General features: G+C 41.5%; 1 protein-coding gene and 1 non-coding gene across 7 annotated transcripts in view; one reads left to right on the top strand and one right to left on the bottom strand.

The window, feature by feature from the left end:
• SUSD1 (sushi domain containing 1) overlaps window positions 1–21,003 on the bottom strand; it is a 149,267-nt gene that overhangs the window by 97,749 nt on the left and 30,515 nt on the right. For 5 of the 6 annotated variants that reach the window (XM_064378928.1, XM_064378930.1, XM_012461829.3 and 2 more), the window contains exons 3-4: window positions 18,445–18,600; window positions 12,347–12,499 (exon numbers count right to left, since the gene is read on the bottom strand). In XM_064378928.1, the coding sequence (XP_064234998.1) occupies window positions 12,347–12,499; window positions 18,445–18,600 (309 nt within the window). The remainder of the gene's footprint in view (window positions 1–12,346; window positions 12,500–18,444; window positions 18,601–21,003) is intronic. The other variant, XM_064378932.1, reaches the window with a different exon arrangement.
• Window positions 7,115–7,218, top strand: LOC135277375 (U6 spliceosomal RNA). Its single transcript, XR_010344984.1, has one exon. It is a non-coding gene; the product is annotated as a U6 spliceosomal RNA (small nuclear RNA).

Here is a 21,003-nt window from a genome sequence, read left to right as displayed (position 1 = left end):
TCCAACGATCATAGAAATAAGTCTCTAGCACGCCTTAGAATCAAATCAGAAGGCTAACACATCACCTGGAAATTAGTGGAATGTAGGTTGTAAGGGCCTAAACACCCCAGAAAGATTAACACCAGGGTCTGCACTATGCTTATGTTTCAAATTAGATAATTCAGCAAGCCACCTACACTTATTTCATTTGTTTCATCTATGGTAGTGTTTTCTCCCTCACTAAATGGTAAGCTCTTTCTGGGCTGTGCATAGACCCTGTATTTTTAAATATCCCCTACAGTCCTTTGAATTATAAACATTATTTTGAACGTTAGTCTTTGTGATGTTCCTGTGTAAGTAACATGGCCTAAGGAACTGACTGAACATGATTAACCTTCAAGTTTCATGCATCTTGCAGCATGTCTGCATATAACCACGAATTTGACTATTGTAGTTAGACCCTCATTCCAGGATCCCTTGGACAGTAAATTACACATATCATTCATGGTGGAAATTGGAATCTAATGTCTCAATATCTAACAGGTTGAACTTAAAAAATGTTATACAGCAGAAAGAACAAGGGTGGGCGTGGTGGCTCACTCCTGTAATGCTAGCACTTGGGAAGGCCAAGGCACAAGGATTACTTAAGCCTAGCAGTTCAAGACCAGCCTGGGCAACATGTTAAGACCCTGTTTCTACCAAAAAAATAAAAAATTGTTTTAATTAGCCAGGCATGGTAACTAATGCCTGTTGTCCCAGCTAGTTGAGAGACTGAGGCAGGAAAATCCCTTAAGTCCAAGAATTTGAGGCTGTAGTGAGCCATGACCGCACCACCATACTCCACCCTGGGCAACACAAGTGAGACCTCATGTCTGAAAAAAAAAAAAAAAAGCCAGGGGCATTATATTACTGGACTTCAAACTACACTATAAGGCTACAGTAACCAAAACAGCATGGTACTGGTACAAAAACAGACCTATAGACCAATAGGTCAATGAAACAGAATAGAGAACCCAGAAATGAAGCCACATACTTGATCAGTCATCTGATCTTCCACAAAGAAATCAACAATAGCAAGCAATGGGGAAAGGACTCCCTATGCAATAAATGGTGCTGGGATAGCTGGCTAGTCATATGCAGAAGAATGAAACTGGACCCCTACCTTTTGCCACATATAAAAATTAATTCAAGATGGATTAAAGACTTATATATAAGACCACAAACTGTAAGAATACTAGAAGAAAACCTACAAAACACCATTCTGGACATCAGCCTTGGGAAATAATTTACTATTAAGTCCTTAATAGCAATTGCAAATAAAACAAAAGTTGACAAGTGGGACCTCATTAAGGAACTTCTGTACAGCAAAAGAATCTATAACAGAGGAAATCGAGAACCTACAGAATGGTATAAAATATTCACAACCTGTGCATCTGACAAAGGTCTAATATTCAAAATCTATAAGGAACTTAATTCAACAAGCAAACAACAAATAACTCCATTAAAAAGTGGGCAAAACACATAAACAGACATGTCTCAAAAGAAGACACACAAGTGGTCAAGAAACATATGAAAAATGCTACACATCACTAATCATCAGAGAAATGCACATCAAAACCACAATGAGATTCCACCTCACACCAGACAGAATGACTATTAAAATGTCAAAAAACAACAGATGCTGGTAAGGCTACAGAGAAAAGGGAACGCTTATACACTGTTGGTGGGAATGTAAATTAATTCAGCCACTATGGAAGGTAATTTGGAGATTTCTCAAAGAGCTTAAAACAGAACTACCATTCAACCCAGCAATCCCATTACTGGATGGATATACATCAAAAAGAAAATAAATCGTTCAATCAAAAGGACACATGCACTTGTATGTTCATCGCTGCACTATTCACAAAAGCAAAGACATGGAATTAACCTAGGTGCCCATCAATAGTGGATTGGATAAAGAAAATGTGGTACATGTACACCATGGAATACTACACAACCATAAAAAGAATAAAATCATGTCCTTTGCAGCAACATGGATGCAGCTGGAGGCCACTTCTAATATCCTAAGCATATTAATGCAGGAACAGAAAATTCTAATATCCTAAGCATATTAATGCAGGAACAGACAATCAAATACCACATGTTCTCACATCTAAGTGGGAGCTAAACATTGGGTACTCATGGACATAAAGATGAGAGCAATAGATACAGGGGACTACTAGAAGGAGGACGGAGGAAGAGGGTCGAAACACTCACTGTTGGGTACCATGTTCACTACATAGGTGACAGGATCATTCATATCTTAGCATCACATAATAAACCCTCGTAACAAACTTGCACGTGTTCCCCCAAACCTAAAATAAAAGCTGAAATTATTATTTTTTTAAAATGTGGCCAGGCACAGTGGCTCACCCCTGTAATTCCAGCACTTTGGGAGGCTGAGGTAGGAGGATCATCTGAGGCCAGGAATTCGAGACCAGCCTTGCCAACACAGTGAAACCCTATCTGTACAAAAAATACAAAACTTAGCCAGCCATGGAGGCAGGTACCTGTAATCCCAACTACTCAGGAAGCTGAGGCAGGAGAATCGCTTGAAGCTGAGAGGCAGAGGTTGCAGTGAGTTGAGATTGTGCCATTGCACTGCAGCCTGGGTGACAAGAGCGAACTCTGTCTCAAAAAAACAGAAAGAAAAAGGAAGGAAGGAAGGAAGGAAGGAAGGAAAAGAAAATAAAATGTTATTGCAAGCATTAAAAAAAAAAATGAGAGGGTTGTAGTTTGCCATGAAGCACATTCTCAAGAGTGGTTTATTAACTGCTCTAATGAGCTCATTAGCACCCAAAAGTCTACTTGCTCTTAAAGCAATAGAAAGAAAAAAAATTACTTTTTGATGCATTTTGTATTCTAAATTCTTTCATGAACTTTGGTAGCCTTGACTAACAAGGTATTTTCTTCAGATCATATTCATAGAGAAAGCTCATTTGGAGGAAAAAGAAAATTTTCCTTTTCACATCACACTTATCATCAACAAATAGTGTCTAGTATGGGAACCACCGGAATCTAAACACTTCAGAACTACAGAGGAGGTGGTAGGGTGCATAAAAGCATGAGTGTTCGGAGAAAAAAAGGGCTTAGCGTATTTCTTGTAATGATCTTCCATTTGCAGAGGTGACAATAATGTTTGCAATGCTTTGAATTGCCTATGAATATGTCTTTTTCTCAAAGGATAACATTCAAACTCTTCATGTTAATGTTCTAGTTGTAAATAGAATGTCTGAATGGAAAATAAATAAATACATTAAAGTAAAAACTGAAGAACTTCAGGCCTTATCATTTTAGAGTAAGAAGTTTCAGAAAGATCTTACATTTTTGATAAGGAGACCTGCCACTCATCACTAGAAAATGGCCCACTTGTTCATGACAGTAACATTGATCCCCATCCATTCTGCATCAGGCATAGGGCCAAGGACTTTATTCGTTATCCATTAAATCTTCACGATAACTCTAAGGTATGAACCCCATTTTATTCCCTTCTATAAAAGGAAACTGGAGTTTAGAGAGGTTCAGAAGTGGCTGCACAACTAGTTAGTGCTCCAGACAAAACTTACACAGATCTTTCTGAGCCATAGGCTCATGCGTCGTCCCCACTCTGTTGGCAGCCTTATAACCAATGTCATCAGTCATTCTGCACATTCAAATGACTTCAACCATTTAAAAATATGGAGACATATTTTAATGGCATTTACTTGGCAAAAGTGTAACCCAGTAGAGCTGCTGCATGCAACAGGTAAGTCAATGCAGTTTTTTAAAATGTGTTAAAAGATCAAGTATATCGTGAGGTTCCAGAAAATATTTATTTTTTATTTTTATTTATTTAATTAAAAAAAATTTTAGAGACCATGTTCCCCTGTTGCCCAGGCTGGAGTGCAGTGGCATGATCACAGCTAACTGTAACCTTGAACTCCTGGGCTCAAGTGATCCTCCCACCTCAGCCTCCCAAGCAGCTGGGACTACAAATGCATGCCATTGTGCCCAGACAATTTTTTATTTTTTGTAGACATAAGATCTCACTATGTTTTCCAGGCTGGTCTTGAACTCCTGGCCTCAAGCAATCTTCCCTCCTTGGCCTCCCAAAGTGCTAGGATTATAGGTATAAGCCACAATGCCCAGTCCATAAAATTATTTCAAATGAACAAACATCCTATCACCTGGAACACAGATGATGTACACAAGGTAAATGTGCTCCCACTCGCTCCTCCCTGACCCATGGTGGCATCGTTAGTTAATCACAGCATTCGTCTGTGCTGATTCTGGATGTGGCCTCAGGATCCTCTCCACACCAGCACTAAAAATCCAGGCAGTCATGCAATGAAACGTATCTGCCACTCTTCGTTTGAATGCACTAAACTGTGGTACAATTAATGTTGAAGCTTTTTCAGACTCTTTCCATCTTTGTAGAGATAAATCAGGCTCTGCTAATAAAAATCTCAAAAGATGAAGAGTTGACTCAGCAACAATGAATACCCTTCTGGCTGGGTCCTATACCACACAGTGCATGAAGGTATGTTGGTCTCGGCATCCCTCTTCTAGGGCTCTTCAGCTTTTTCATCATCACCTCCCATCTCCAGGGCACACTGACTGCGGCTGCCTTCTACAAAAGTGTATTGGGCTCTCTTCTTGGTGCACAGCTCATGACATACAGTAAGTCACTTCCTTACCCTGGTCCTTAAACTCCTCTGTGAAATGGGAAATATATACCAATCTATTAACCTTAAATAATACCAATCTATACACCTTAAAGTGCTGGTCACCTCTGGAGAATCAGGCTCTGCTGTTACTGGACTTTGGAAACCATGTCCCACTCTGTTGACCAACTCAAAGGAAAAACTCTGCCTCTGCAATGAGCCTATCATGCTGGGCCATCCACCCTATAAGGGCCATACACAGCGATACGGGGAAAACCAGGGGTCAGCCCCAAGGCCTCTGTTTCTGCTTTGTCAAAGCCCAGAGATGTCACGCCAAGATAGAAGCAAGTATGAAGGTCTAGAAGACAAAGCAAGGAGGTATGGAACTGGGAAAAGACATAAAGCTGGGGGACAAACCAAGCAAAAAGAGAGCAAGAGTTTCTATAAGGCTCAACCACACGATAAGCTGGGGGGCAATTCAGGAGCCCATTCCACAATGCCTGCCATCGTCTGCGGTGCCTTTTGAGGGGACCTCCAGGTGCTTCCACAGGCCTTGGCTATGCCAGGCACTGTCAGGTGCTGGTGAGATCCTGCTAAAGAAGCCTATATGGTCACTGAGCTCCCAGATTTACAATCCAGTAGGGGAGACTAATGAAAGCCATGAAATCAAGCAGAAATAATAAACTTGCTTATTGGGTACTAAGAAAGAGAATGTCAGAGGTGACATTTAAGCTGAAATTTGAAAGAAGAAAAGGAGCTTGATAAGCAGAGAGGCTGCGCTAAGAGATGAATGGATAAAATGTGATCTATCCATACAGTGGAATATTATTCAATCTTAAAAAGGAATCACGTTCTGATGCATGCTACAACATGCGTAAACCCTGAAAACATGCTAAGCAAAAGAAGCCAGACATAAAAAGACAAATATTATATGATTCCACATATATAAGTGTCTAGAATAGGCAAATTTCTAGTGACAGAAAGCAGAATAGAGGTTACCAGAGTCCAGAGGGAGAGGGAATGAGGAGTCAGTGTGTAAAGAGTACAGAGTTTCTGTTTAAGATTGTGAAAAAGTACTGGAAATAGATAGTGGTGATGGTCACACAGTATTGTGAATTTACTTAGTGGTGCTAAATTGTCCACTTATATATGGTTAAATGGTAAATTTCATATTATATGTATTTTACCCAATAAAAACACTTTTTTAAAGCAAGGAGGCCAGGTGTGATGCCTCATGCCTGTAATCCCAGCTACTTGGGAGGCTGAAGCAGAAGGATCACTTGAGTCCGGAGTTTGAGGCTGCAGTGAGCTATGATCATACCACTGTGCTCCAGCCTGGGCAACAGAGCAAGTGCCCATCTCTAAAAGACATACATAAAAATTTTTAAAAATCAGCTATGGGCGGTGGTTCATGCCTATAATCTAGCACTTTGGGAGGCTAAGGCATGAGAATCACTTGAGTCCAGGAGTTTGAGACCAGCCTGGTCAACATAGTGAGACTCTGCCTCTGTAAAAAATTAAAAAAAAAAAAATAGCTGGGCATGGTGGCACACATCTGTAGTCTCAGCTATTCCGGAGGCTGATGAGGGAAGATCCCTAGAGCCCAGCAGTTCAAGACTGCAGTGGGCCATGGTTGTACCCCTGTACGCCAGCCTGAGTGACAGAGCAAGACTCTGTCTAGAAGAAAAACCCAAAATCAAAGAATGCCCTTTTCCTCAGCAGCAACCAAGTTCATAATTTGTTAGTGTTTTTAGTGGAATTCCCAATTCCCGTGGCTTTATAACTCTGAGATAAAAATACAATGTCAGTTGGCACCTGGCCCAGATTCCAGAGTCCCAAAGAAGACTGAAGGGTAAATAAGAAGGGGTGTGTGAGCTCAGAAAAGAGCAGGCACAGCAGTGAGAAATGGAGGCCATGTGGTGACACGGGGGAGGAGGAGGAGGAAGGTGTCAGCGGGCAGAGGGAGCAGTTATTAGAGAAGAAAAAAAGAAGCAAAGATCTTTTAAATAACAGTTCTTTGGGAAAATGCAGCAAGCATTCTCCTCTAAATTAACTTTCTACATTCTCAGTCTAATAATCCAGATGACTACTAATTTTCAAGGCAATATAAATGGTTTTATATGGGGTTTCCTATATAAATCCTTAGAGGGTTCTTTGATAGGCATAATGGCACATTTTAATATAAGTTCTGCATTTTAGTTGATCCATTGAAAGATCATCTTAGAACTAAAATGTATCTTTAGAATTTCTTAACCCCTGAGGATGATAATTAACCATCAAAATGCATTTAGAGCCTACACAGCAAGTCAGAATATCAAAATGATTAACTTTGCCATGCACATCACTGGGGTTTCTTAACTATGCAATAAATTTAATGAAAATTGTGAGGGTTTTTATTTTGCCCCAAATGAAAACAGCTTTGTTTCTTTGCCTGATATGTGAAAAATTCCGTCATGCTCACTATGGCAGCATATATACTAAAATTGGAATGATACAGAGATCAGCATGATCCCTGTGCAAGGATGACATGCAAACGCATGAAGCATTCCATGAAAAAAAAATCCTTCAATACTGAAAGTATATAAAATATAAAAATCGTCCAGGCACAGTGGCTCACACCTGTAATCCCAGGACTTTGGGAGGCTGAGATGGGCAGATTGCCTGAGGTCAGGAGTTTGAGACCGGCCTGGCCAACATGGCGAAGCCCTGTCCCTACTGAAAATATAAAAAATTAGCTAGGTGTGGTGGTGGGTGCCTATAATCCAAGCTACTTGGGAGGCTGAGACAGGGAGAATCGCTTGAACCCAGGAGGCAGAGGTTGCAGGGAGCCGAGATCGTGCCATTGCACTCCAGCCTGGCCAACAGAGCAAGACTCCATCTCAAAAAAATAAATAAATACATATATATATATATATAAGCTTATCTGTATATGTGAACTTTTTCAAAATTAAGATTGTTATTCATAGAATTTGTAACTCTGAAACATACTGTTAATACTTATCTATGTCAATAAATATTCTTTTTTTTTTTTTTTTTTTTTGAGAAGGAGTCTCACTCTGTCACCCAGGCTGCAGTGCAGTGGTGTGATCTTGGCTCACTGCAACCTCCACCTCCCAGGTTCAAGCAATTCTCCTGCCTCAGCCTTCCAAATAGCTGGGATTACAGGTGCACACCACCATGCCCAGCTAATTTTTTGTATTTTTAGTAGAGACAGAGTTTCACCATGCTGGCCAGGATGGTCTCAAACTCCTGATCTCGTGATCTGCCCACCTCAGCCTCCAAAAGTGCTGGGATTACAGGAGTAAGCAACCATGATTGGCCTATAATAAATATTCTTTTTTAAATACTGTTTTTCTAACATAATTTTATGGATACATAATATTCCATTTTAAGGATATGCCATGATTTACTTAACCAATCTCTTATTGTTAGACATTTGAGATTATTTCTAATATTTCACTATGATAGTTATAAAGAAATATACCTACAGCAAATTAGAAGTATGAAGGCTTTATACGTCTTTTCACAAATAAATTGGAAAATTTGGATGAAATAAATGATTTTCTAGAAATACATAAATTACCAAAATTGACCTTAAGAGGGAAAGAAAAATACACCAGTAAGTATAGGAAGAATTTTAAAATAGTCCAAATGGTCCAAGGGCTACCTCTCCAATCATGCCACATCCAAGTAGTTTTTCAGGTGAAATCTCCAAAATCTTTAAAAACTCTATTTATAGTATTCCAGAAATAGAGAAAGAAGGATATTTTTACATTCCTTTTTTTAAAAGTCAGAATAACATTAATATCAAACTGAACAAAGATGGCACAGGAAAAGAAAATGGACCAATTTCACTTATGAATATCAATGCAAGAATTCCAAGTAAAATTTAGCAAATATAATCCAAATGAAAGGAATAAAATGCCAAAAATCCCAGATTAATTCATTCCAGCAATTAGTACTGATCATTATCAGGAAATCTAACAATATAATACTCACATTATTATTAATTTTTTTTTTAATGAGACAGGGTCTCACTTTGTCACCCAGGCTGGACAGCAGTGGTGTGATCACAGCTTACTGAGGCCTCAACCTCCCAGCCTCAAGTGATCCTCATACCTTAGCCTCCCAAGTAGCTGGGACAACAGGCATGCACCACCACACCCAGCCTGGTCTTGACTACTGGGCTCAAGCTATCTGCCTGCCTGGACCTCCCAGAGTGCTGGGATTACAGGCATGAGCCACTGCATCTGGCCACATTTTTCTAAAAGACATGATTTTGAAAAAAAACTTATTTTTAATTTAAAAAAAATTCCTAAAAAGTGGGAATAAATTGATGCTTCCTTAAGATGATGTACATAGAGCCAAAAACCAGTGAAATGATAATTAAAAAATGTTTTTTCACTTTTCAGGTGGAAACAGGCACATAAAATGGTAATATTTGTAGACAGAGAAACAGAAAGCCAGGTCAAGTATGGTGGCTCATGACTGGAATCCCAGCATGGTGGGAGGCAGAGACGGGCAGATCACTGAGCCCAGGAGGCCAAGACCAGCCTAAGCAACATGGTAAAACCCCATCTCTATAAAAAATACAAAATTTGTCCAGGCATGGAAGCTCACGCCTGTAGTCCCAGCTACTCAGGAGGCTGGAGTGGGAGAATGGCTTGAGCCCAGGAGGCGGAGGTTGCAATGAGTCAAGATTGCATCAGTGCACTCAAGCCTGGGTGGCAGAGCGAGACTCTGTTTCAAAAAAAAAAAAAAGAAAAGAAAAGAAAATGAAATGAAAAAGAAACAGAAAGTCAAAATGAAAAAAAAAAAAAAAAACTAACCAAAAGCCAGTATCATCATAAAAACAGAAGCAGTATAACAAAGTGGATGAAAACAATTTTGAAACTAGAATTCCTGGGTTCAAGTTTAGCTCTGTCTCTAGTCGTGTAACCTTAAACAAATTACAGTCATGCATCACTTAACAACCAGCAAACAAATGCATAATGGTGCATTTTAAGAAATGCACCATTAGGCGATTTCTTTGTTGTGTGAACATCACAGAGTACACTTACACAAACCTAGATGGTAGAGCCTGCTACACACTTAGGCTGTATGGTATATCTATTGCTCCTAAGCTACAAACTCATACAGCATGTTACTGTACTGAATACTGTAGGCTATGATGTCACTAGGCAATAGGAATTTTTCAGTCTCATTATGACCTTATGGGACCACTGCAATGTGGTCTGTCATCATATATAAAGTGCTTAAAACAGTACTTGGCACAAAGTGCCATATTAAGAGGGGAGACCCCCTCACCTCCTTTAATTTCACCTCCTCCCTCCCATCCTTCCAGATGGGAAGGAGGGTGAAGAAGGAAAAAAAATGAAATAAAATACCAAAGAGCTGGGAAAATGATTCCCTTTTTAGTTCCCAGCGTCTCTGCTGTCTGTTAGCCTTGAAAGAGCTGCAAATGAATGTTATCCCTGCTGGCTGGAGCCCGGCACTGGGTCACACCCCAACATCTCCACGGATCAGGCTCCCTCCTGGAAACACCTCTGCCAACAAACAGCTTGTTGCTTTTGTCTTGTCTCTATAAGCCCCCTCCCCTGCTAGTCCCCACTCACACTGCATATAAATTAGCAAATCAATAAAGCCAAAAGATTGTAAGGTTAGAAGTCCAGCAAATGGACAATGACATAGTTCTGCCTCAGTTTCCCCTTTAGCATTTTAAGCCTATAAAAGGGGAGAGAAGTTGCAGCTTGGGGAGCTCGGTGAATAAGGCTGTAGCCTCCCACAGCTCCCAGCCGAATAAAAGCCACTTCCTTCCTCAGCTTGGTGTTCAAGAGGTTTGTTCCCTGCCACTCCTGCTACAATATGAATGGACATGATTAGATATACTTAATATCAGTCGGGCACAGTAGCTCACACCTGTAATCCCAGCACTTTGGGAGGCCATAGCCGGCAGATCACTTGAGGTCAGGAGTTCAAGACTGGCCTGGCCAACATGGTAAAACCCCATCTTTAATAAAAATACAAAAATTAGCCAGGTGTAGTGATGGGTGCCTGTAATCCTAGTTATTCAGTGAATGAGGCACGAGACTCACTTGAACCCAGGAGGCAGAGGTTGCAGTGAGCCAGTATCGTGCCACTGCACGATATTGTCGCTGGGTGACAGAGACTCTGTCTCAAAAAAAAAAAAAAAACATCAAAAAACTAATATCAGAAATGAAGAAACACCAAAACCATTTCCCAAAATGTCAGGTATAAAAAAAATAATATTCAAAGGCAACACTACCATTTAAGACTTTATTTTGAAAATATGAAGTGATCAATCAAGAGAAAACCATAGCTTTTACAAAGAAAGAAAAATTTAAAAATGAAATTATCATTTTTTGCAGATGATATACTATTCCTGAAAATATCAAGAAAATCAACTGAAAATCTATTAGAAACTAATAGGAATTTTAAAGATGTACTTAACTCATTTATTCCCTGAAAGTGAAATTTAGAGAAAAATATGAAAACAGTCTCAAGGTGGTATGAACTGGGAGTTTGAACTTTTCAAAAACTCACCATGGCAATGTAATTTTGGGGGCTCCCATGTACCCTGGGCTGTGCAGCTTGAAACTGTATCTTCTAAAATCCTTCTCTGCAAGCATAACGAACCTGGCTGCCCAGCCTAGACATATAATTTCCTATGCTATAACCATCTGGAACCTCAGGAGGGGTGCCACAGTCTATTTCTGAAAATAAGTTAATGTCAAATTCTTCACCTTGTGAATGTAAATCTTCAAAATTCATAATCTCTCTCCACCTCTACCTTATTCCTCACACACACACCCCTGAGCCATATTTTAAGTACACTGCTTCATTCCCACATGACTTCCGGGAACGTTTTCCACAATTGTCTTTATTCAGTCTTTTGGCCTTCCATAGGTAAAGCATCTATACATGCACAAAGCTGAAAGAATTTAGCAATCAACCCTCACTAATTTACACTAACTAAAGAGAAGCCTCGTCCAATGAAATAAAAATCTGAATTGCAAAATACCTTAAGATATATGTACCTTGATACTTTTCAGGGTCCCTTTTGAGATGCAAGGTCCTTACCAAATCATCAGTGTTTACTAGCTAACATAGTAGTTAATATCAGAATATCTATTAACTGCTAATAAAAATTCTTTATGTTTACTAATTTTAGCTTTTAGCTTTTTTTTTTTTTTTAGACAGAGTCTCACTCTATTGCCCAGGGTGGAGTGCAATGGCAAGATCTCAGTTCACGGCAACCTCCGTCTCCCAGGTTCAAGCAATTCTTGTGCCTAAGCCTCCCAAGTAGCTGGGATTATAGGCATGTGCAACCATGCCCAGCTAATTTTTGTATGTTTAGTAGAGACGAGGTTTCACCATGTTGGCCAGGCTGGTCTTGAACTCCTGACTTCAAGTGATCCACCCACCTCAGCCTTCCAAAGTGCTGAGACTACAGGCATGAGCCACAGCTCCTGGCCTAATTTTAGCTTTTTAACATGGCCCCCTCTAATTTGATTGTTGTTATTTGCTTTATTCCATAGGTTGTAGAAAATGTGCAAAGGATCAGATCACCTCCACCCATATCCCCAACACAGGCTTGGAGCAGAAGAAAGTCACCATCAACAGAATTTTACCTTGAGATGCTGCATTTGTTGGCAGAAACCCACCTGTGCATGATGTGGCATCGGTGGTCGGGTGGAAAGGCTCAGACCCATTCCTCGGCAAGTATCCATCCATACAGTAGCATTCAAAGCTCCCAGGAGTGTTCACGCATCGCCCTCCATGCCTGCACAGGCCAGAAACTTCACACTCATCTATGTCTTGAAACCCAATCCAAATAGAGAAAAGGAGAGAAAAACAGAAAAAAAAAGAAAAACAACAGGAAAGGATATTTGTGATAGCCATTTTTTCACATTTTCAAGTTATTCTTATAAAAGGATGCATTTGTTTGCAATTATATCCCAAATTTTATTTTATGCCTTATAGGTTCTTCTCATATATCATTCACATCAAAGGCACTAAAAACATAGCAAGTGCTCAATAAATGTTTGTTAGTGTGTTTTGGGATTTTACAAAAACCAATAACCATCACCAACTCTCTGACACCAAACAAAAATGAGTTCAAAAACATAAATATATACAATCACCAAAAAATGTCCTGGCCAGGCGCAGTGGCTCATGCCTGTAATCCCAGCACCTCAGGAGGCCGAGGCAGGCAGATCACTTGAGATCAGAAGTTCGAGACCAGCCTGGCCACCATAGTGAAACCCCATCTCTACTAAAAATACAAAAATTAGCTGGGCATGGTGGCACACACCTGCAGTCCCAGCTACACAGGAGGCTGACTCAGGAGAACTGCTTGAACCTAGGAGAAGGAGGTTGCAGTGAGCCAAGACTGTGCCACTTCACTGCAGCCTAGGTGACAGAGCAAGATTCTGTCTCGAAAAAAAAAAAAAGAATGAATGAAAAATCCAATCACTGAAAATATCCAATCACTACAAATATATCCAATAACTAAAAAAAATCCAATCACCATAAATATATCCAATCACTATAAATATATCCAAACACTAAATGCATCCAGTCACTATAACAAAAGAATGGTCCCAACCTGATACTAAAACATCTAAAGTAGCTTCAGAGAGAAAACATTTACAGGCCTGGCATGGTGGCTCATGCTTGTAACACTAGCACCTTGGGAGGCCAAAGTGGGAGAACTACTTGAGTCCAGGAGTTTGAGACCAACCTGGGCAACGAAGTGAGACCCTGGCTCTTAAAAAAAATAATAATAACTTAAAATATAAACAAATGTTTTAATGTTTTAAATAAGGAAAACAATCTCCAGGAGAGTGAAAATGCCGGCTCATGAGTATAGGATGGTATGGCAGGTAGTAGGGTGGTCATTTAATTAGGAAAAGTCTCGATAATTTTATAAAAATCAGAAGGGCTTAAAACAGGCTTCAAGAAGGACAGGACACGCCCCTTTGCAGACTTTTTCCATCTGACTGAAGACTACCAGAGACAGCAGGTACAGGGTAAGAACTGCCCAACAAGCCAGAGGCTGGAGAAGAAATCTCTCTGCCAGTTAGTAGTTTTTCCCCTCAGAACTGACTTTAAAACTTTAAAAATTCTATCGGCTGGGCATGGCTGTGCGTGCCTATGGTCCCAGCTACTCAAGAGGCTGAAGCAGGAGGATTGCTTTTAGTCCAGGAGTTCAAGGCCAGCCTGGGCAACATAGCGAGACCCTCATCTCTAAAAATAATAATAATAATAATATTTTCATCAGAACGACATAGATCAATTCCACTTGGAGAAAAACAAAAGTACCCTAACTGAAATTCCTAGGCCATTTGTATAAAAACATCAGGGATTGAGCAGTAGATAGGAAGCAGCATAATTGAAGAAAGTCTACCATAATTTCTTTTTTTTTGAGTCTCACTCTGTTGCCCAGGCTGGAGTACAGTGGCATAATCTCTGCTCACTGCAACCTCTGCCTCCTGAGTTTAACCAATTCTCCTGCCTCACCCTCCTGAGTAGCTGACACTATAGGTGCACGCCACCACACCCAGCTAACTTTCTGGGCTTTTTTTGTAAAGCCAGGATTTCACCATGTTGGCCAGGCAGGTTTCGAACTCCTGACCTCAAGTGATCCACCCACCTCAGCTCCCAAAGTGCTGGGATTACAAGCATGAGCCAACACAACTGGCTATAATTTCTTTTATTAAAGGGACATTTTAGGGCCAGGCATGGTGGCTCACGCCTGTAATCCCAGCACTTTGGGAGGCTGAGGCAGGCAGATCACTTGAAGTTGGGAGTTCGAGACCAGCCTGGCCAACGTGGTGAAACCCCATCTCTACTAAAAATACAAAAAATTACCTGGGCGTGGTGGTGCACGCCTGTAATGCCAGCTATTCGGGAAGCTGAGGCAGAAGAATCGCTTGAACTCGGGAGGCAGAGGCTACAGTGAGCCAAGATCATGCCATTGCACTGCAGCCTGGGCAAGAAGAGTGAAACTCCATCTCAAAAAAAAAAAAAAAAAAAAAAAAAAGTACATCTTAGCCTCCAAAAGAGAAAAGAAATTGTCTCAGAATCATTTTGAACTTTTTATATTCTTTATCCTCCTTCCTTTTTTGGTCTTGGATCAATGAACACCTCTCCACTCACACCATTGTTTGGGAACTGGTAATTCTATTCAATTGCTGAAGGAGCCCATCCAAGTCAAACCACCCTCACACAGGAAGAAGTGCCACAGAGCTTCGTCTCCTGGGTTGTGGCTCACGGTGGTTTCCACGATTCCCAGGAGTCATTCAGGGGATGGTTCTAAGGGTCAGAACATCTGCCAGTTCTCCAAGACTGGCTGGAATCATCTCACACTAGAATCCCACTAATTCATTCCTCCTCTATCTAATGTTGGTGACATCCAGAGGCCTACCTGCAACCAGTTCCTGAGCTTGATGTCGACTCTGCAAAGTACAATAAACACCTGGATGCAGGATTCCTTGGAATACAGGAACTAGGATTCACATCCTATGGTTCCAGGCAAACAGTGACCAACTGCTAATACCCTGAAACTTGCTAAGCTCTGCCCTGGCTAAAGCCCACTGACGTTTCTCTGGCAACTGTGATTCTGAAAGAAACAGTCTTATCAAGAAAAGCAGTTCATCAGCTTTTACAAAGTGATAGCTGGAGAACTCACAAGGAAGGGTCATGGGAATGGCTGTCAGTGGACATGGTCTTCATGGTGGGAGATTGAAATGCTCTAAAATGAGCCAGCGGTGATGCTAGCACAACTTTGTGAATATACTGAAAACCACTGAGTTGTATACATCAAAAGGGTGAATTCGGTGGTATGTAAACTATAGCTCAATGTTTTAAAAAAGAGAAGGTCATTAAATAATTGCAAAAATAGAATAAACAAAAGTAAAGCCTACATCTGGATTTTGTTCCAGGCAGATTGGCTCTAGTTTGGCTGATACTTATTTGGCCCTGGCATAAAGTATTTTCTTCTCTTTCCTCTTCTCTCCTTCTTCCTTCCTCCTGTTCCCACCAATCTCCTCCATCCTCCTCCTCCTCCTCATTCTTCTTCCTAACTTAAAAAATAAAATTTAAGACAAAGTCTCGCTCTGTCACCCAGACTGAAGTGTAATGGCACAACCTTGGCTCACTGCAGCTTCAAAGTCCTGGGCTCAAGCGATCCTCCCACCTCAGCCTTCCAAGTAGCTAGGACAACAGGCACATACTACCACAGCTAATTTTCTTGTTTTTTTTAAAGATGAAGTCTCACTGTGTTGCCCAAGCTGGTCTCGAACTCCTGGCCTGAAGTGATCCTCCAGCCCTGGCCTCCCAAAGTGCTGCGATTACAAATATGAGTCACTGTGCTCAGCTTTCCTCATAACTTTTAAAAGTTGAATTCATCTCTTGGAACTATAAACATACTGATAAATATACAGTTGTAAGTTTTTCCTGGCAAACTCCCACAGCCTAGAAAACACAATTTCAGAGATCATATTCTCCAGAAAGTTCCCAAGTCCTTCCTTACTGCCAAGATAAGTGACCCCTGGATTCCAGTAAATGCCGTTTGCTTACCTATGACTAACACTTAATACTGAAATTAGCTGTCTGCTCATCACCTCCCCCTAGCACAGCCTTGGCACATAAGAAGTGCATGAGAGGCTGGGCACAGTGGCTCACGCCTGTAATCCCAGCACTTTGGGAGACCAAGGCAGGTGGATCAGCTGAGGTCAGGAGTTCGAGACAAACGTGACCAACAGGTGAAAGCCTATCTCTACTAAAATACAAAATTAGCCGGGCATGGTGGCAGGTGCCTGTAATCCCAGCTACTCAGGAGGTTGAGGCAGGAGAATTGCTTGAATGCAGGAGGTAGAGGTTGCAGTGAGTCAAGATCATGCCACTGCACTCCAGCCTGGGTTACAGAGCCAGACTCCATCTCAAGAAAAAAAAAAGGAAAAAGTACATGAGAAATGTGTACTGAATAAACAGAACACTAGATCATCATCTTGTATGCTATTTTTTTCTGTGTCTTTTCTTCTTAATATACCAAATTTAATACTGCGACATTGTACTTCTGCAACCATGCAGCCAATAATTTGCTACCTAAAACAACAGGATATTATAAAATGTTTTCTCTGAAGGAATGTGTTCATTCATGCCTAGAATAAATTAAATGTATTCTCTGAGAGATTCTGCCTTGGTACAGGTCAAGAGGGAGAATGAATCCGAGCATAAGAACCTGTGGTTCTTGGTAGATAAGAAGATAAAACATACTCCCTTTCTTTTTCTTTTCCCTAAAAACCTTCACAAAGCTTTTAAGCAGAGTCATTAAGTCTACGCAAAAGCATCTTAGAGCATCTCCTATGCAAAAACGGCAGGATTTTTCTGCGTTTCCTCTTCGTTATTGTTCAAAGATTTTCCTAGAAAGCCAGATAGCAACGTTACCATGGCATGCTGTAAATAGAGTTCAGATAACAGAGGAGCCGCTAAAAATTAGGAGGGTTGGCTGGGCGGGGCGGCTCATGCCTGTAATCCCAGCACTTTGAGAGGCCGAGGCGGGTGGATCATGAGGTCAAGAGATTGAGACCATTCTGGCTAACATAGTGAAACCCCATCTCTACTAAAAAATACAAAAAAAAATTAGGTAGACATAGTGGTGTGCGCCTGTAGTCCCAGCTAATCAGGAAGCTGAGGCAGGAGAATCGCTTGAACCTGGGAGGCGGAGGTTGCAGTGAACCGAGATCGCTCCACTGCACTCCAGCCTGGTGACAGAGCAAGACTCTGTCTCAAAAAAAAAAAAAAAAAAAAATTTGAAGGGTTTGTTCTCACCCTGTATTGGACCAGCCTATGCTCAGAGATCTAACCTACAGAGTTACTGTGTTCCAAAAAGTTGCACTCCTCACTCAGTGCACACATGTGGGAGGCAAGCACACACCTCTAACAGGGACAACTCTGACCTCCTGTGAGCCAACAGCCTGGTGCCAGCCCCTAGGTTAGTATGCTCAGAGCTGGGGAGTGCCACTCATCCCAAGAATCCCCCACCTGCAGTTACAGGAACCTACAGGAGGCATACTATCTCCAGAGAGTCCCTCCTCACTGTTCATTATCAGAATGATCAGGCCAGGAGTGGTGGCTCATGCCTGTAATCCCAGCACTTTGGGAGGCTGAGGCAGGCAGATCACTTGAGGCCAGGAGTTTCGAGACCAGCCTGGCCAACATGGCGAAATCCCATCTCTACCAAAAATACAAAAATTAGCTGGGTGTAGTGGTACGTGCCTGTAATCCCAGGTAGTGGGGAAGCTGAGGCAGGAGAATAGCTTGAACCTAGGAGACAGAGGTTGCAGTGAGCTGAGATTGCACCACTGCACTCCAGCCTGGGCAACAGAGTGAGACCCTGTCTAAAAAAAAAAAAAAAAAGTTCAAATACACAGACCTGTAAAAAGAACATTACAATGGAAAAAAAAAAAAAGACTACTACTGTGAACTCCCCTAGACCCACATCCCCCCAAGATTCCATCGTTGTTTACATTTTGCCATTTAAAGTAGCTTACGCACTAAAGGAATACTATTACAGATACATCATCATAACACCTCGAGATATCTCAGCTCCCAAAATAAGAATATTATCCTTTATGCCCAATACCATTATCCCATCTAACAAAATTCACATTAATTCCCTAATATTAACAAATACACAGTCCAGATACTATCCCGCCATCACCAATTGCCAACACCACAGCCCACTTTTGAGTACCTGTACAAAAGGTGCCATCGTTGGGAATGAATGTCTTGTTGTTGTTTGTGGCTCGATATCCTTCCAGGCAAATGCAATAGAAGCCCCCGGGGGTGTTGTGGCAAGATGTGTGGTTCCCACAGACAACAGTGGCTCCAAATTGGCATTCGTTTTTATCTGTTGACACATAGACAAGGCGCTGGAAGAGCTATCAGTCCACACCGACTTCAACAGCCCAGACTGTCCTCCCATGCTATGAGCTCGGGAACCGACGTTCTGTGACCACACCTTAGTGATCTATTTCTCCAGCCTCTTCTCCTTTCACGATGCTTCCCAGATACAGGGCCTGGGCCCCCTGTAGTTACGTGCCAGGAGTGTATGAAACCCCAAGAGAAATACAACACCTCAATCTGGCAATCTATCTGATTTGAAAATTGGGGAAGAGGGTTCTCTTTGAACTTTTCCAAGCTTAAAAAGATCTTTTCAGAGGCCTGGGGAAACAAACCAGCAGAATCCCACTTTTCCAGTTCAGCCTTTTTCATGGTTTTTCATGAAAGTCAGGGTAGGCTGATTTTACAGCCAGTGATTAACTGGAAAATTTGTCCTTTCTGAGCTACCAGGAAACACAATGGAATTAGTGCTTCAGCCTCATCCGGGAGCAGGGCTAATGCAGGAGCAGGAACAGCTCATGCTAATGGTCAATGACCCATAAGAATAATGTTAGTCCCTCAGTGTGGGGGCCTGGAACATGGATGCTCCATGAGTTCCCAGAAGTCTCCCTGTTTTGAGATGGAGTTTTGCTCTTTTTGCCCAGGCTGGAGTGCAGTGGCTTAATCTAGGCTCACCACAACCTCCACCTCCCACGTTCAAGCGATTCTCCTGCCTCAGCCTTCCAGGTAGCTGGAATCACAGGCATACGCCACTATGCTCAGCTAATGTTGAATTTTCAATAGAGGCAGGGTTTCTCCATGTTGATCAGGCTGGTCTTGAACTCCCAACCTCAGGTGATCCGCTCACCTCAGCCTTCCACAGTGCTGGGATTACAGGCGTGAGCCACTGAGCCGGGCTTGGAGTGTTTTTAATTCAATAATATGACACTGAAAGATGCAAAATGAAAGTAAATCTCCCTCTCATCTCTGCCCCCTAGCTCAGGGCTCAGCAAACTTTTCCTTACAGTGTCTGTTACAATGACTCACCTGTGCTCATGGGCATGAAGGCAGCCGTAGACAACAGGTAAACTACCAAGCAAGACTGTGTTCCAATAAAACTCCACCTACAGAAACAGGCAGCAGGGCGAATCTGGCCCGTGGGACATAGTTTCCTGCCTCTGCTCAAGCCTCTAATTTAAGAGGAAACACCTGTGACCAAATTGTTTCTTCATCCTTTTAGAGGTGATCTAACCAGTTAGCTTTTTTTTGGAAGAAAAATCATCAACTTACGAATTTGTAGCGTTTTTGTTTGTTACTTCGTGTTTTATTTCACCACTGGGCTCCTCAAATTTGTTTAATGGCCTCTCACAACTACACTCAAATCCTTCTCACTCAAAAGTACCCTCCAGAAGATCTGGGTTTCTTTTCTCTTTCATTTTTCTCTTACAGTCATGTGTCACATAATGATGGGGATATGTACTGAGGATTGTGTCATTAGGCAAGTTCATCATTGTGGGAACATCATAGGGTGTATTCACACAAACCCAGATGATACAACCAACTGCACACTTAGGTTATATAGTATAGTCTATTGCTCCTAGGATAGAAACCTGTACAGCATGTTACTGTACTGAATACTGTAGGCAACCATAACACAGTGGGAAGTATTTGTGTATCTAAATATATCTAAACATAGAAATGGTATGGTAAAAGTACAGTATGAAATATAAAGAAGATACCCCTCTAGAAAGCATTTACCAGGAAATGGAACTTGGGGGACTGAAGTTGCTCTAGATAAGTCATTGAGTGAGTGGTGAGTGAATATGAAGGCCTAGAAGATTAGGATACACGACTGTAGACTCATTTTTATACAGAGGCAGAGTCTACCTCTGTCATCCAGGTTAAAGTGCAATGGCCTGATTGTAGCTCACTGCAGCCTTGAACTCCTGGGCTCAAGCAATCCTTCTGCCTCAGCCTCCCAAAGTGCTAGGATTACAGGCATAAGCCACCACATCCAGCTTTTTATAAGCTTTTATCTTCTATTATTATTATTATTATTTTTTGTAAACAGGGTCTTGCTTCATCACCAAGGCTGGAGTGCAGTGGTATGATCATAGCTCACTGAAGCCTCAACCTCCTGGGCTCAAGGGATCCTCCTGCCTCAACTTTCTGAATAGCTAGGACCACAGGTGCATGCCACCACACCAGCCTGATTTTTTAATTTGAAAAAAATATATATTGTTTTTACTTTTTCAACTTTCTTGTTAAAAGCTAAGGCACAGGCCAGGCAGAGTGACTCACATCTGTAAACTCAGCACTTTGGGATGCCAAGGCAGAAGGATCACTTGAGCCCAAGAGTTCAAGAACAGCCTGGGCAACATAGTGAGACTTCATCTCTGCAAAAATTAAACAAAATTAGCCTGGTGTGGTG

The sequence above is a fragment of the Aotus nancymaae genome, unplaced genomic scaffold (genome assembly GCF_030222135.1).
Source record: "Aotus nancymaae isolate 86718 unplaced genomic scaffold, 86718_ANA_hifiasm-v0.15.2.pri h1tg000003l, whole genome shotgun sequence".
NCBI classification, from domain to species: domain Eukaryota; kingdom Metazoa; phylum Chordata; class Mammalia; order Primates; family Aotidae; genus Aotus; species Aotus nancymaae.
This window is presented reverse-complemented; position numbering and strand designations above follow the sequence as displayed.